Below are 17027 nucleotides of genomic sequence, written 5' to 3'. Positions count from 1 at the left end.
ATTGTTGATAAATCTTACAGTTATTTAAAGTATTTGTTGGCTTACAAACAATCCATGCAAAGAATATTTTTGTGCCAATGATGCACATGTAAAAAAACAAGAGCACATTTCTTAGAAGAACAACAGCTCAACAGGCTCAGTGAAGTGCAGCACAGCCTGTTCTTTCCACCAACACAATGTGACGTACAAACCAGGACCCCTGCAGTATGCCTGTACAAACACGGAAGATGCATATTCAGTGCCCATTTTTAATAATTTAGAAGCAACAGCAGAGAAATCAGAATGGGAATTTTGTGACGACAGCTCTGCTCAAAAACATTATTTCTACAAAAATATGCTCCGAAAGTTCCACCCTGCTTTCCGTTGTGTAAGTCAGTCATACTGTTTCAGTTGCTCTGCACAGGTAGAGGAGGCAGTGCAGGAGTAGAAACTCTATCCCCTCAAGTCAGTTTGATTTATTTGATACAAAATCATAAATATGCCAGAGGGCTTTACAATCCGTACAACATATGACAGCCTCTAACCATAGGTCCTCTATCATAGGAGCAAAATACAGGGGGGAAAAGAGTAGAAACCTCAGGAAGAGCACAATTGTGTGCAGACTGTGCAGTTTGTATTTCCATTTTTTTATTATTACATACTGCGGTGTGTGTGTGGTTTTGTATTATGAAGTGTCCTGAGGCTTATGCAAATTTCTGCTGTGGGAGACTATGAAGTAACACTTGGGATTAAATGTTTCATGTCCTCTGCATTTGCAGGAGAATCCCAGTGAAGAGGATGCTGCTGTTGTTGACAAAATCATGTCTTCTCGTATCCTCAAGAAGGAGGTAGCTGCTGTTTCTTTTCCTGCTTTTTAGAGATTGTAATCGATACAGTAAATTCCTGCACAATTAGGATGAACGTTGCTATTGGAATTATTTTGCTACGTCGGAATTATTTATTTTTTTTTTTAATCAACATTTTAAACATCAATAACATTACTTAATGATATAAAATAATACAGCTTTTAGCCAAGTGAAAGAAGTACGTAATTGGAAGTTTGTCTGTAATTATGTATTGTTCTCTCCAGGTTTCTCCGGGAGTGGTGGTCGAAGGGGAGGAGTTTTTTGTAAAATACAAAAACTAGTAAGTTCATTTTCAGTTTGTTTAAATTAGCAACTGTTTTTTTTTTTATGAATTACACCATGAACCATAACAGAAATATTCGAAATAATATTGTGTGATTATTTGTGTGTGTTATGACTGTATAATATCTGTTCATAGATACCGTTCCAGACATTATTGCACTCCTAAATTAGAACACAAATTCTTAAAAGTAAAATAAGATAAAAATAGAAAGCAGATCTTCTGAAGGCTTTGCGAAAGGATGAATGAGAACTATGTGATTACACACGTATACAAACATCTCAGGCGTCCTTGGGACAGCTTTCAGTATTGCAGCAGTGATTAAATTTCTCTTCTATTAACTCAGGGGCATTATTAAAAATTCTTGTGAACCATAAGTTTACTAGCACAGCCTCCCAGAGAAATAATTTCTTTTCACTTGACAGATAATCTGTCATCAGCCCGATCACATTCATCTTGTTTTCAGCCGAATGATGAAAAGGATTGAAAAAAATACTGTTAGTCACACTAGAAATTTGATGAAACCAAATATGATAGAGGAGATCAGCAACTTTCAGAACAGCATGTCAGTGAAGAAAACTCACTGACCACATCTGCGATCCGTGATCACACCTGCCGGCCTCAGCGGTTGCCCCAGATGCTGTTTAGAAAGTGTTTTTGGGGGTTTCTCACCCTAGTGTGTTTGTGTGTGTGTCTGTTTGTGTGTGCAGCTCGTACCTACACTGTGAGTGGGCCACAGAGCAGCAGCTGGTGAAGGACAAGAGGATTCAGCAGAAGATCAAACGTTTCAAGATTAAACAAGCACAGAGGGCACTCTTCTTTGCAGATGTAAGGCTGTGTTTTTTGTCTCTGGACATACTGTCTTTACTATGTGCACACTCAGATTTGAGCATTTGTTATGAGCAGGTGTGTGTTTACACAATTAGGACATGTGTGTATAGTGTACATGCATATGAATGTTGTGTGCATGTTTTTTTAATATCCTTTTTTGTATTTGTCTGTGTGGGCAGGCACATCTGTGTGCATATATTTGAATGCCTTTGCTCGCTCAGTGGATTCAGTAGTGATACTTGTCTCAGATTCCAGATGGTGAGTGGGCATTTAGGTTTATTCTCTCTCTTTCTTCCCCTCTTGTCTCTCTCAGATGGAAGAGGACCCCTTTAACCCGGACTATGTAGAGGTAGACAGAGTGCTGGAGGTGTCGTATTGTGAGGACAAAGACACGGGAGAGGTAAAGTGAATCCACTTTCATTCAGTAATCATATCTGTGAGTAGCACATGTGTGTTTATTTGTGTCCACGTGCCTGAACATGTTTTACTCTCTTTCATATTCAATTTTTGTTCCTTTCAGTATATTTTCCACTCTAGTGATGTCTTTGTATCTCAGAAGGGCCCAAGGCCATCCTACCGGGCTTCCTTGCAGCCTTTGTTAATATTATAAAAGCAGAGCTTGGCCTCGCTCTAGTCTTTTTGCAGCACTAATTCTCCTCTGGCTGCTGCAGGAGGTGGTGTACTACCTGGTGAAGTGGTGCTCTCTGCCTTATGAGGACAGCACCTGGGAGCTGAAGGACGACGTAGATCAGAGCAAGATTGAAGAGTTTGAGCAGCTGCAGGCAGTCAAGCCAGACTCGCGGAGGACGGTAAGCCATGGCCACCGACACTCCTCACTTATCACTGTATTTCCATTTCCCTCTATCGCTCTCGTACCGTATGAATAAATATATTGGGGTTTTTTTTGTCGCTGGTATTTTGAAGTGCTAATAAGGGAGTTCCCCTTTTTCAAATTCAGTTTCTTTTGTATAATGATACAGATTTGTTGTAGTGGAATCTTTGAGAATATGTTTACACTGCACCCACCAAATATACTGCATGGTGAAATTAATAGGCATCATTAGCCAGAAGACCACACTCACACAACGACGTGATCAAACTGAGGAGACTCAGAAACACCTGCTGCCAGTCGCTTCAAGAGCAGTGAATGATGTTTCTGCTGTAGAAGTAAAAATATGACTTTTGTTTTTATCAGAAGATATTTCCTAGTTATTAGAGCTCAAATCTAAAGGGGAAGAAAAACAACAAATAGTCTTGAAGAGCACTATGTTTTCAGCTGTAACTTATAGATTCTGCTCCATGAAGCAAAAAAACATGGTTGCATTTATATTATAGTAACAAGACTACACACAGTTTCATCATGTAATTTGTACTGTCCTGGATAAGCGCAATTTGAACAGTCCCTCCAAGATTGTTTTTCTGGTTCCTTTTGCCATAGTCACTTCCCTGTCCACCAGAAAAGTTCACACTCTGCATACCTTTTTGTTTTAACTGCAGGTCCACCTGTTTCCCAGTATTGATACAAATGCACAAATGCTTAAGGCCATGCCCCTACATTATGACGGAAGTGGTTCCAGAGAGACAAATTGTCAGACCACCACTGTTTTTATGCCCTCTACACCAGCGACAGCCGTGGCCAGGGGCATTATGATTTTGGGTCGTCCGTGCGTATGTGCGTTCCATTCAAACGTGATATTTCAGGAACGCCTTGAGGGAATTTCATCAAATTTGGCACAAACATCCACTTGGACTCAAGGATGTCCTGAATAGATTTTGGAGGTCAAAGGTCAAAGTCACTGTGACCTCACAAAAAACGTTTTTGACCATAACTCAAGAATTCATATGCTAATTTTGACATTTTTACACAAATGTCCAATAGGATAAAATAATGTAATGATGACCTGTTGGACAGACGTGGATGTAAACTGCAACTTGACTGGTTGGCGGAGGCATGCAACCGCAAGGCAGTAATTCTAGTTTTGTGTAAAACAAAAGAAAAAACATCAGCACTCGCTGGCTTGCTTCATCTCTGTCACTTTTCCTAAGATTGCCCATTGTCTGTCATTGCCATCATTATGTATGAAATGTTTTTATTCCAAGTCTGAAATGTAAATGTTGAGTTAATTTCAAAACACTCATTTTAACTCTCCTTTAAAAATGTGTCACTTAGGACCGGCCCCCGGCCAATCTGTGGAAGAAGAGGGATCAGTCGAGGGAATACATGAATGGCAACAGCCTCAGGGACTACCAGCTAGAGGGGGTCAACTGGCTCCTCTTCAACTGGTACAACAGGTCAGTTTGAAATACTGTATATGCATACATGCACATGTACATCTAGACTACATGGTCAACTTTCATACCAGTATTCTGTAAATGTAACGTTTCATAATTGAACAAAACAACATTGAACTTATATTGAACCGATATAATAAATCGCAATCCAATTCAGGTGTAATCAGAAGTAAAGCAGGAACGTTTAAAATAAACAATTAATTTATAAAAACAAAAATTTTCTAAAGAATGAATGGAAATAAATTCATTAAAGCTCGTCAGTTAGAATGCTCAATTGTGTACTTTGCTTTATTCACTGCAGCAATATAATCAAAACTTCCCTGAAAGCATGTAGTCCTTTGGCTCAGACAGGGCAGTGGTGTTACCTGCTAACAGTTAGCAGCAGTGTGGGCTGCACATGTGATGGGAGAATGCACTGTGCATGCAGAGGGTTGTAATTTGACTGAATTCCTATTTAATGTAGTGCTGGTAAATGATTGGTACATGTGATGGAAGACTGTGCTGATGAATGTAGTGCAGGGTTACAATAACAATGTAATGTGTGTATATCTAAATGCGCATACCTTTAACCAAAACACATCATAAGACCTAATATTGCATTTTATGTGTATTTCCCCCCCAAATAAGTTCACTATTAATAGGTACGATTTTTATGTTGAAATAGTGCAAAAATTCCCAAATTCCAGAGTTTAACTTCCCAGAGAACCTTTCCTGAACTTTTCTGGCCCTTAAATTGCAACCCTAGACATGTTACCACTTTGCAAAGTAGGCTATAGCTTCAGTAGCTTTGGCACACTTCTCAAATGGAAAGACAAATGGTAGATTTAGCATATATCTCATCTCTTAATGTGCTGTATTTGCTTGTAAACTTTCCCATGCTGATAGAACACTACAGTATATTTAACTGATTCATATATTTTACATAGGCAATGGGTATTTCAAGAGGAATCCTCTGGGTTCTTTGGCACTGCAGATAATGAATAATGAATCACTTTTCCTGGTGTGTGAGCGGACCACGCTGTGATTTGGCCGTATTCACGTTATTTGATTGGGGCTGTGAGGAGAGTCAGATTTCCTGTCAAGGTGCACACTGCTGCTGCAACCAGCGATAGCTCTTTTGTCGCCCACGATCACAAAAGAAGTGCCGCACAGTACATGTGAAGTACGAAGTGTCAGCGTGCTTGCATTAACCCTGGGAATTGGCTTTATGTGTGAGCATGCAGGAGTTGGTGTATGCCTACGCAGAGAGATTCATCAAAAGTAGAGAGCTGCTTAAGAGGCCAGTGGGAATATCTGCACGTTGCAATTAGCATCAAGACATAATACCCCCACCCACTGGACAGCAGAATAAATGGTTTGCTGGAGTATACCACGCAGCAGAGGCAGTTGCATTTGCCATTATGTTGTGTATCTCATCTCTTTGGTCTGTTATTACTGCTGATGATGTCGTTTTCTCCTCCATTGTTCGCTGTTTATTCTTTTAGTATCATGGGAATTTTGCATTTTCCTCGTTTTTCTTCATCTTCACCGCCCTGTTATTTTATCCCACCACACATTTCTTTTGTTTACTTTGAACCAGCACAAGAGTTACATGCAACAGAAATACTCACAGTGAATACACGCCACCTTGTCGTTGTGATATAGAGACATAACACCTCATGCAGCAACATTTAAAAATCCACATCCCCACACGTACTGTATGCTGTACACACCAGAGACATCATATCATTGCCACACAGGTGTCATCGATTTGTCAAATGGTTCATCCCCTCTTGCCTTCGCTTTTCCTCTGCTGTTTTTATTCTACCCCAAATGTGTCTCCACTTTCTCTCCTCTCTAACGTTCGTTATCTCCTCCCGTCAGACGGAACTGCATCCTGGCAGACGAGATGGGCCTGGGGAAGACCATCCAGTCCATCACATTCCTAGAGGAGATCCTTCGCGTGGGCATTAAAGGGCCATTCCTCATCATCGCTCCGCTCTCCACCATCGCCAACTGGGAGCGCGAGTTCCGTACTTGGACCCACCTCAATGTCATCGTCTACCATGGAAGCATGGTCAGCAGGCAGATGCTCCAGCAGTATGAGATGTATTTCAGGGATGCACAGGTAAACGGACAGAGATCTTTTATATTTACAGCACAGTTTAGTGATCAGGGTGTTCACTGAGCGCAAATATGCCCCCTCTTAGTCGATTAGTCGACTAATGGGTCGTTTTGGTCTCAGTCAACTAAGACTTCTTTAGTCGATTAGTCATTTTTAATGCTTTTTTCATGCTGAATGACTTTTTTCCAAGAAACTTATGAGCATATCTCTGGTAAACACATGGTATAAAGCAGTGATTTTGGGCGATTCTTTGTGTAGAAACCGGAGAAAATTGTTCGAATGTTAGTTGGTCAAGGACAGCCCTATTTCCTACATAGTGTTGTCTGTGTGTTTTGTCACCACACTACTTGTTTTAGCCGGAAAAAATCAGTCATGGACTCACAGCCGGGCTTTCAGCTTGTCACAAATGGAATTGCGAGGATTGAGAGGCCTTTTAGTTCACTCTGACATACCTAATCTTCCCCTTTTTAAAAACAGACGAGCAGAGAGCAGCATCGCTGTGCTTACCTTTTCAGACTGGAAAGCAGTGATTCACTTCGATTAAGATAATCACAGAGCTGCTTTTTAGAAACCAGCAGCACTGTGTCAGCAACATGAAGTCCTGTGAGTAATCTAATGATATGTTTGAAAACAGGAGGCCTGTATACAACAATGGGAGTCGGATATTGAAAAGCCAGGCAGAACGTGATTACCATGCGTAACACAAAGCCTAGATATGCTGGGACTTTGTAGCTAATGCAGCAAACTCACTTACAGGAATGTTTTTGAGGCAGAAATCACCTGTAGAAAGAGGAAAGCAGGCAGCAGTTGAAGGATAGTGAATGTTTTCTGAGCGGGAAAAGGTCTACGAAATCGGTACACTTAAATGATTGAATGATTTCTTACCATGTTGTGTAACAGGACATTTTTATGAATAAGTGGTTCATAGTACTAACACGGCATATAACAGGATTCAAAGAAGGGCACGTGCCCAACAGTAAGTAGGCTGCTAGGTAGTTAGTGAGCCTTGGGCTGATGCTTTCTATGGTTGGCAAGCCATGTGATGTGTCACAACAGGCAGTTAGAAGCTCTCAGTATTCAGACGAACCGTAGGAGGAATTAAGGCGAGCGAGAGCAGAACAGAGCGGAGCCGCCACCAGGCTGTCTCCCAGGCAGCCTGTGATGTCACAGCAGCCCCCAAGGGGAGCTCTCTGTCAGCGCTGCTCAAGCATATCAGAGAGAGAGGCTCCTCTACAGCAGTCTGCTGGCTGGCTGGCTGTGGGAGGGGGGTTATTGGATAACTGAGTATCCCTCGAGGACTGTTGTCAAGGCAATAGATACAAATGGAGAGGCGGGGTGAAGAAAAGCCTCCCCAGACAGACAAACAAACAAATAAACAAACAGCATTAAGACTCACAAGCAGGTGTGCACTCATGTCCTGCTTATATTGTGGAGAGATTCACAACCAAGAGGTGTGTTTTTAGATTGTCAACAAAATCTAAAAATAAAGTAAGCAGCCATGTGTTTGCTGTCAACAGCATAAGGCTGCATATTAGTAGGTTTCTAATGTTAACAGTTACATACTGTACTCGTTATATTCTCTCAGAAAACAGCTCTTTTTTACACATTCTGCATCATTCAAATTCATAAAACCACGAAGCAAATGAAATGTGTTTTTTTACACACCTCAACTTGTAGAGCAGACATACTCTTCGTCATCTCTTCATTCTACATCTCTCCCTTTTTTGTCTTAAGGGCCGTGTGATACGAGGTGCCTACAAGTTCCAGGCTATTATCACCACGTTTGAGATGATCCTGGGAGGCTGTCCCGTACTCAACGCCATAGAGTGGCGCTGTGTCATCATCGACGAGGCCCACCGCCTGAAGAACAAGAACTGCAAGCTGCTAGAGGGCTTCAAGCTCATGAACCTGGTACATATACCATCAACTTACAGAGAGATACAAACTCATTTCAAATGTATGCATTGAAGCTGCACTTTCTGGTTAAGACAGACACACCAACCCGACATCAAAGAACTAGCGGCGATGAAGGCCAACTGTTGCATTATCTCACGTTGCCTGTGTCTTGTTTCGAGTTGCACTCGAACACATCGCAAAGACTACAGCCAGCGGCCAACTACCACGTACATTCTGCGCGTGCGTGAGTGGAAATAACTCTCCCTACCAGCAGGTCGCGGTAGTCTGTATTCGTCATTCAAAAAGGGAAACCGGAAGACCGAGGACTGCGGATATACAAGCCGTTGTTATGATACGTACATGAAACAAAGCTGCGCTTTGAAAATATCCGTTTATTGGAATGATCAGATGAGATGAAGATGGAAAATGAGAAGCGCCTTCTGTGTTTTTCCTCTTGACTTTACTCGTTAGCTTGCTTTCCTAACCTCCGTTTCTCTTCTCGTGCACTGATTCGTTTAAGCTGAACAGCCAATCAGAGTGATTTCTTTCACCGACGAGCTCCGCCGCCAATTCAACATGCTGAATCGGCCGAAAAGCCTCCGATACGGGCAGACTAGAGCCGACGCTCCCCTACGGCCCCAAACTGTCCAACAGAAGACCGTCGGCTTGGTGTGTCAGGGCCTTAAAGTGTAACACTCAAGACTTTGTGCCTAGCTGCAGACATTGTCTACTACAGTATACCATCTAATCATCAAATGACACTGAAACATCCTCATCTCGTGCGTCTTGTTCTCTTTTAGGAGCACAAGGTCCTGTTGACGGGTACTCCTCTCCAGAACACAGTGGAGGAGCTCTTCAGTCTGCTCCACTTCCTGGAGCCGGCACGCTTCCCCTCAGAACACACATTCATGCAGGAGTTTGGAGACCTCAAGACTGAGGAGCAGGTGAGTCCTTGGACACATGGAGAACATGTCCCGACATTTATATGTTTTGTGAATATTCTGAATTGATAATACAAGACAGAAATCCACATATCACATAATCAGGTCAGATGTTGTTTGAGTTTCTGGTGCCATTTTTATCACATTAATGTTTACAATTGTAAAAAAACACAATTTTTAGTGTTGGTGAATTATATGAAAGAACAGTCAAATTATTGTTTCTTAGATCTCCACAACACACATCATTGTTCAGATACAGTATGAAGAAGATCCCATTGGTACAGATGGAACCCGTGAAGTGGGGCTTTTTCTAACTAGGCCACAGTGACATTTTGTACAACACACACACACACACACACACACACACACACACACACACACACACACACACACACACACTCACACAACATATGGTGGATATGGATAACAGATAATGGGGTATTGTGCTACACATTGTTGGACTATGTGACAATTGCTCACAAGAAAAGGGCATTTTACATCTCCAAGTTTTGCATATTGCTGTTTGACATTTCATATTTAGACAGAAACACTAAAGAGACGCTTGAGGAAGGACCATTAAAACATGTTTGAAGTGTTGTACTCAGGCTGAAAGTTAAAATATCTGGAACAGCTAGTACTCAACACGCTGTACTAAATCTAGCAGCTCTTTGTGCCAGTGGGAATGTGATACCCTTTTCATAGTAGAAGTTGCTGGTGCTGTTAAGAGGTACTTTTTCAGCTCATAACATAACTGATGTTAGACGAGGGCTTTTATAGTATGTGTAATACAAAAAGAACACTGGTTAGCCCACTTCTGGGTGTCTAGTAGTAATAAGCTGTGATGCTGTACTGTTAATACAAACCCAGGATTTGGGAAATGTGGTTCTGCATCAAATGAACAACAAAATTAAAATCTTGATTTCAAAACTTAATATAGTCTTATAAAATAAAAACATTCTCCACAGTAACTCTACATACAGATATCAATAATATACAGAATATGACATTATTAGACTTTGATATAAAATAGTATAAATGGGTCTAGTTTGATGGTTGGTGACTCCTACTTTGATGGACACTGATATGAAACTGAAATGCTTCGTCTGATGTTGCATTGCAATCAAATACATATTATTTAATAGGATAAATTATTATTAACTTGGGAATGGAAAACGCTCTGGAGCATTCAGTCATTTTTTGTAATAATATGTATGACACGCAGCATGTTTAACCTCATACCTGTGTAGTATACTAATAATGTCCCACGGCAGTTACTGTGATAACTGTATATAACTCTCTTCTCTTCTTTGGGCCTACAGGTACAGAAGCTTCAGGCCATCCTGAAGCCCATGATGCTGCGTCGGTTGAAGGAGGACGTGGAGAAGAAGTTGGCTCCTAAGGAGGAAACCATCATCGAGGTCGAGCTCACCAACATTCAAAAGAAATACTACCGCGCCATCCTAGAGAAGAACTTCACCTTCCTGGCTAAAGGAGCTGGCCAACATAATATGCCCAACCTGGTCAACACCATGATGGAGTTGAGAAAGTGCTGCAACCACCCCTACCTCATCAAAGGTAGGATGATACCTTTTTAAGGTTAAACATAGGTTAATGTAGTTAAATATAGTTGAAAAGTATAGTTGTGATCTTGGTAGGCATAAACTGAAGAAGGTCTCCACAGTTTCCTGTTTAGTCTTCAGGAGGTGTTGTTGACTTAATTTGAAGATTTAGGTGCTCACTATAATTTCATACCTCAAGTGATTGTTACATCAGACTCTGCATACTGGTAATGTTGCCTTAAAGTGATAGTTTGGGTGTTTTGAAGTGGGGTTGTATGAGGTGCTTATCCATAGTCAGTGTATTACCTACCGTAGATGACGGTCTGCTCGCCCCCAGTTCGGAGTAACACACAGGAGTACCGACACGGATCCAAAGCAATGTACTGCTGTGGACGGGGTCGGCAGCAAAACATATTTAGATAACTAAAAGAAAGGCCCACCTAAAGAAATCGATCTGTTTAAGTGTATGCTATATTTAGAACGAAACTTATCTATCCTGTTTTTGTCAACGTCTGGCTGCTTTGAAGAGAGCATAGATAAGTTTCACTTTCATTTCAGATCCTTGTCGGAAAGGGCTGTCTGACGGCAAGATAAGCAGTTAAATATTCTAAATATAGCCTACACTTTTACAGATATTGATTATTTAAATTAGGTCTTTCTTTTAGGTGGCTAAAATACATTTTGCAGCCGGCCCCGTCCACAGCAGTACATTGCTTTGCTCCCGTGCGGTAACCCCTGTGTGTTTCTCTAAACTGGGTGGGTGCCAACCATCATCTACTGTACTGACTATGGATACGTACCTCATACAACCCCACTTCATAACACCCGAACTACTCCTTTAAGACAGCCATTAAAATCCCCAAAGATTTTATAGATTTTGCATATGCACTGAATTTGTCAAGTGTTTTGTTTGTGTTCCCTTTTTAATGAAACCACAGTGTCGCTGATAAAAATCTTTAGGGTCTCTTTTTTAGTATATACTCCTGAAATTATACTATATATCATTTATATGTTACACGGGCATCTAAAAATTCAGAGATAGGACATTTTTTTTTTTTACAGATGTGCTTCTGAATGTATTTTTCGTGCACTTGCACATTAAGGGATACAAGATATTTTTTTAGAAAAAGCATGAAAGACACAATATTGCTGATTTATCCATGTCTTTGCTATGCCAGGGGCAGAAGAGAAGATCCTAGAGGACTTCAGGGAGGTATATAGCCCCACTGCCATGGACTTTCACCTGCAGGCTATGGTGCAGTCTGCCGGGAAGCTAGTCCTTATTGACAAACTGCTGCCCAAGATGAAGGCCGGAGGACACAGGGTGCTCATCTTCTCCCAAATGGTGCGCTGCCTGGACATCTTGGAAGACTACCTCATTCAGAGAAGGTAATGATGACAGATTTGTTATTTATAGCTCAGACAGTCTGAATATGTGATTTTAATAATGTAAAAACATCATGCATTGTAGTAAAGGAATAAATCAGCTATTATTCAGTCAGCATACATCATATTAAACACCATACAAATGAAATGAAGTAATGCATTCAGAAGTATGTAGTAGTTGTAGTATGTAGTTGCACTGTTCACTAAATGGGTGCTGTCATACTTTATATTGGAAGGAAGGAAAAAGGCAAATTGACTTGTGCATATTAAGATTTGTCACACAGTTTTGATTCTTTTCTTGACCTAATGAAACTTGCCATTGTTAACTTAGTGCTGCTGCTCAGAAATGTAAAGTCACTCTTATCCTCTGGCTTTATTAGATCCGTTATGATTCAAAGGAAATAAATAAATCTTGTGCACATGGCAGGAAGGATTTAGTGTACAGTATAACTGGGAACACTCAGTAGCTGCTACACACGTTGTAAAGGATGATCTGACTCTTATGGCTGCAAATGGTTAGGGACAGCATGTCTATAGTGGTGAGTTTTAGCATTCAATACATGACAGCCAGTTGGCAGCAGCAGCATTGGTGATTAGAGGTATGGAGCCTGCTGGTGTTTCATCATATCAAATGAGTCCATCCATGCATCCTTTTCTGCATCCAGTTATCCTGTTAAGGGCCAAAATGGGCTGTAGCATGCACTGGTATTATACACACATGCAACATACATATACAGTACAGGGCAGGCAAACACAAATTACTGACAGGTGTGAGTATTAAAGTGTCCAGTTCACCTAACCTGCATGTCTTTGGACTGTTGGAGGAAATTGACTTAAGCAGTTGCTGCTATGGGGACATTGGAAGTAGTACATTTTCTCTCTCTTCTTTCACTACCATTGTGTGGCCAAACAGATCTCACAAAATCACACAGTTTTGCCAGAATTTAAAAAGCTCCACAAAGGATAATAAATACAGTCATATCAGTCTCCAAAAACATAAGTCACAGGATTTTAGGTATTTATTTATTTATTTAGCAAGAATCTTTTTCCATTGTTTGTGCAAAATATGTTAGGCCTGCAATTAGAATGAATAAAAAGAAAAAAGCAAGCCCTTGTTTCCCGACCCGCAGAGCACAGGGGCAGCTGATAAAGATGATGGACAATGATTTGGAATGGCCATAAAGCTTCTATATACAACCTAAGGCTCTGCTTGAGAAGCAAAAAGCTCTCACCTTGCTTCCCTCTGTGTGTGTCTGGTTCTGTCAGCAGCGTCTTAGGTTATGCCCAAAAGTCCCATAAAAAGCTGAAGTGAAGTGAGTTGTCAGGAACATTTAGCAAGACAATCATGGGGAAAGGTTTACAACTAGCCTTAAGGGTTAGAATTTAATGCCGTTTAGGAATTCGATAATTACAGATAAGCGTCTGGGTTTCTGGTTCTCATCTTTGTCTTTATTTTTACTCTCAAGTCTCCCAACTCCCACTCCTCGGTCTTTTCCGTTTAATTTTCCTGACTTTTTTTGGGGTCTACATCCTTTTGTTGCTCTCATGTTTCTTTTTTTTGCCCCTCTCTCTCTTTCGTCTGGCTTCCTAGCAGCCGCTGGAGCAAACTCTTAACTATAGTAAACACGTGAGGTGCACAGACCTCAGACAGAGTTCAGCAGCAGGTTATAAACGCCCTCAGGGCTCCTCTACATTAGACAAGCAGGGTTTTCTGTGAGGCTTCTCCTGACTGGAAGTGGATTGCCCTGGGGAGGGCGGGGGGTCGGATGAGAATGGACACAAGGATGAAAGAGCATAACCACTCCTTGTAGAAACTGTTTTATCTATCGATCTAGGATACAGTTTCTCAGGTGTAGAAGTGAAGCAAAATGAAAGTAGGGTTTTCAGTCTGTAAGTGCTATGGCTGAGTGATAACAGGTTAGAATTTGTTATTAAAAGCTTAACTCACTAAATCAAACTCCTCAGGAAGTAACTTGAATAAACTTTCACCTAAAGCTTAAAGTAAATATCTTGTAGAATAAGCCATGTATTCGATTGTGATATACATGCATCATGGGTCACTTTTTTTGTGTTGCAGGTACTTGTATGAGAGAATAGATGGACGTGTTCGTGGGAACCTACGTCAGGCAGCTATCGACCGCTTCAGTAAACCCGACTCAGAACGCTTCGTTTTCCTTCTGTGCACAAGAGCCGGCGGCCTGGGAATAAACCTCACAGCAGCAGACACCTGCATCATCTTCGACTCAGACTGGAACCCGCAGAACGACCTGCAGGTACGACGCAACCACGTACACGGACTCACGTAGCAGTAGATGCAACATAGTGCTGTAGATTTGTTTCATTAATGTACAGGCAGGAATTTTGGCATTCTGATAGTTATCCATTGTCTGACATGTGCTCATTTAAACACCTGCCAACAAGACTCAATAATTAAAGTAAGCATCAGGTGACATTTTGGTCAAATTAAAGATATCAAACAAAAGCTCTTATATGTATGTGTAGTGCATTTTACTCATTTTTTTTCTGCCCTTCACAGGCCCAGGCTCGCTGCCATCGAATCGGTCAGAACAAGGCCGTGAAGGTGTACCGTCTGATCACCAGGAACTCGTACGAGCGAGAGATGTTTGATCGTGCCAGCCTCAAGCTGGGTCTGGACAAAGCAGTGCTGCAGAGCATGAGTGGCCGAGATAACAGCCTGGGAGGAGGCGCCCCCGGGGGTGGGGTAAGTTTGAGAATAGTCCAAATGGTCTGGAATAGAAATGGGGCAATTAAATCATTTAGTCATGTAGATTATGGTCAGTTAATTTTCCGAGAGAAGTGTTTGTTTTCAGACAGTGTTTGTAATGAATACCATCCATTTCACTAGTTGACCTTGGCTAGACCGTTCAACTATCTCATCATCAAATTATTACACAAATGAGCAACAAACTGCAATCATAGAGCACATTTTTTGTATTAGATACTCAAAAGATTTCCTCCAATCATCTCTCCAACAATAATAAAAGTCAACTGTTTCTGATACCAGTCCTGAATGACGTCAGAGGAACACTGTAACAGATGGCGGACAACAACAAGATGCCAAGCAGAGAAAAAGAACTGTTCACAAACCCTAAAACTTGGAGCTCACTCTTAAAATTTCTACTTGAAGTGTAACCGATCCTATTAGAGTCTAATCTGGCTGTGAGGGAGTGTGTCAACAGTGTGTGAAGTGTGTAGGTGGATGTTTTTGCTGCAGTTGGTGTCCTCTGAGAATTATCAGAAGTAAGAAGAAGGAGGTTGAGCTATTAGCAGGTCTCCACATCTGGTCTGACTGAACATATTTGCATAATAAACAGCTGCTGGGGTTAGATACAGGGCTGCTGATGTCAAGATTTTAATAATCCCACGTGTGTGTGTTTGACTGTGTTGTGTTTTTAGGTGATAGGATCTTTTTGTGTGTGTTGTGCATTATGTAGTATTGTGTTACATACTGTTCCATTTTGCACCTCAAGTCCTTTTTATATTCTGTTTGGCCTTAATCATTTATTTATATTTGTTGAATATAGTAAGGTGTTCTTAAATCTCCTCCTCTGTACCTCTCAGGCCGTGCCGCAGCAGCAGCTGTCTAAGAAGGAGATTGAGGATCTGTTGCGGCGAGGTGCGTACGGGGCCATCATGGACGAGGAGGATGAAGGGGCCAAATTCTGTGAGGAGGACATCGATCAGATCCTCCAGCGCAGGACAAAGACCATCACCATCGAGTCTGAGGGACGAGGATCCACCTTTGCTAAGGTGAGTGAAATGGATTAACACGACTGCTCTAACACTAAGCGATGTGTGAAGTGTAAATTGAAACCTCTCAGCTTGTTCTTACCCAGACCTCATGATGCATCATACAGTGAAAGGCAGATGTGATCATGGTTTGATATGATTCTCATGTCTGCTTTCAGGCCAGTTTTGTGTCGTCCGGAAACCGCACAGACATCTCTCTGGATGACCCCAACTTCTGGGACAAATGGGCCAAAAAGGCCGACGTTGATATGGAAATGGCCAACGGCAGAGTATGTATTTCGCCACAATTAATACAATATACAAAGCATAATTAGGACCTTTCTCTCAAAGACGTGTTGCATCTTATAGACCTCAAAAGTCCTTTGCTGAACTTTTGTTTGTCCTCCATTCCCTCGCTACAGAACAGCTTGGTTATTGACACTCCTCGTGTCAGGAAGCAGACGAGGCCGTTCAGCGCCACCAAGGACGAGCTGGCAGAGCTTTCAGAGGGCAACAGCGAAAGTGACGACACCAAACCTAAGCTCAGGCGAAACCACGACCGCCTCAACAGCTATGGACGCACAGAGTGCTTCAGGGTAGAGAAGAACCTGCTGGTTTATGGGTAAGATGATTAAAATAGTTTAAGCTATTCAACCATAGAAACTGTGAAACAGGAGAACATAATTCTGTAAATATCCCTAACTGTATGTTACTAGTTATATATATATACCAGTTATACATACGTCATTACTGTAATATTAAAGCCATGTACACGTTGACTTTCACAATAAAAGTGTCCTCCAAGTAGTGTAACTTGACAAGTGATACTTTTAATCTGAGGCCACTTTTTTAGATTTTTGTCTTTTCCCTTTTGTGGTCCAGGTGGGGTCGTTGGAAGGATATTCTAACCCACGGGCGTTTTAAGAAGCAGCTGACAGAGAGGGACGTGGAGTCCATCTGCAGGGCCCTGCTGTCTTACTGCCTGGTCCATTACCGTGGCGATGACAAAATCAAAAGCTTCATGTGGGACCTGATCGCCCCTACCGAGGACGGACGCGCCAAAGAACTGCAAAATCACCTCGGTGAGTCTCAGGACTTCCAGCCAACTGGCTTTATCACAACAGATAGTGGTTTAAGTGGGAT

The 17027-nt window shown here is 41.6% G+C and overlaps 1 protein-coding gene across 12 annotated transcripts in view; it reads left to right on the top strand.

Moving 5' to 3' along the window:
- chd9 (chromodomain helicase DNA binding protein 9) overlaps positions 1 to 17027 on the top strand; it is an 83639-nt gene that overhangs the window by 50565 nt on the left and 16047 nt on the right. For all 12 annotated transcript variants that reach the window (XM_037750269.1, XM_037750290.1, XM_037750280.1 and 9 more), the window contains 17 exons: positions 759 to 827; positions 1070 to 1125; positions 1836 to 1953; positions 2270 to 2356; positions 2628 to 2765; positions 4127 to 4248; positions 6112 to 6355; positions 8087 to 8263; positions 9049 to 9192; positions 10509 to 10764; positions 11927 to 12137; positions 14212 to 14407; positions 14671 to 14856; positions 15717 to 15905; positions 16064 to 16174; positions 16307 to 16506; positions 16767 to 16966. In XM_037750269.1, coding sequence (XP_037606197.1) covers positions 759 to 827; positions 1070 to 1125; positions 1836 to 1953; positions 2270 to 2356; positions 2628 to 2765; positions 4127 to 4248; positions 6112 to 6355; positions 8087 to 8263; positions 9049 to 9192; positions 10509 to 10764; positions 11927 to 12137; positions 14212 to 14407; positions 14671 to 14856; positions 15717 to 15905; positions 16064 to 16174; positions 16307 to 16506; positions 16767 to 16966 — 2704 coding nt within the window. The remainder of the gene's footprint in view (positions 1 to 758; positions 828 to 1069; positions 1126 to 1835; positions 1954 to 2269; positions 2357 to 2627; positions 2766 to 4126; positions 4249 to 6111; positions 6356 to 8086; positions 8264 to 9048; positions 9193 to 10508; positions 10765 to 11926; positions 12138 to 14211; positions 14408 to 14670; positions 14857 to 15716; positions 15906 to 16063; positions 16175 to 16306; positions 16507 to 16766; positions 16967 to 17027) is intronic.

Source organism: Sebastes umbrosus, chromosome 2 (genome assembly GCF_015220745.1).
Source record: "Sebastes umbrosus isolate fSebUmb1 chromosome 2, fSebUmb1.pri, whole genome shotgun sequence".
NCBI classification, from domain to species: domain Eukaryota; kingdom Metazoa; phylum Chordata; class Actinopteri; order Perciformes; family Sebastidae; genus Sebastes; species Sebastes umbrosus.
Note: the sequence above shows the minus strand (reverse complement) of the source record. Positions and strands in the feature narration are given on the sequence as shown.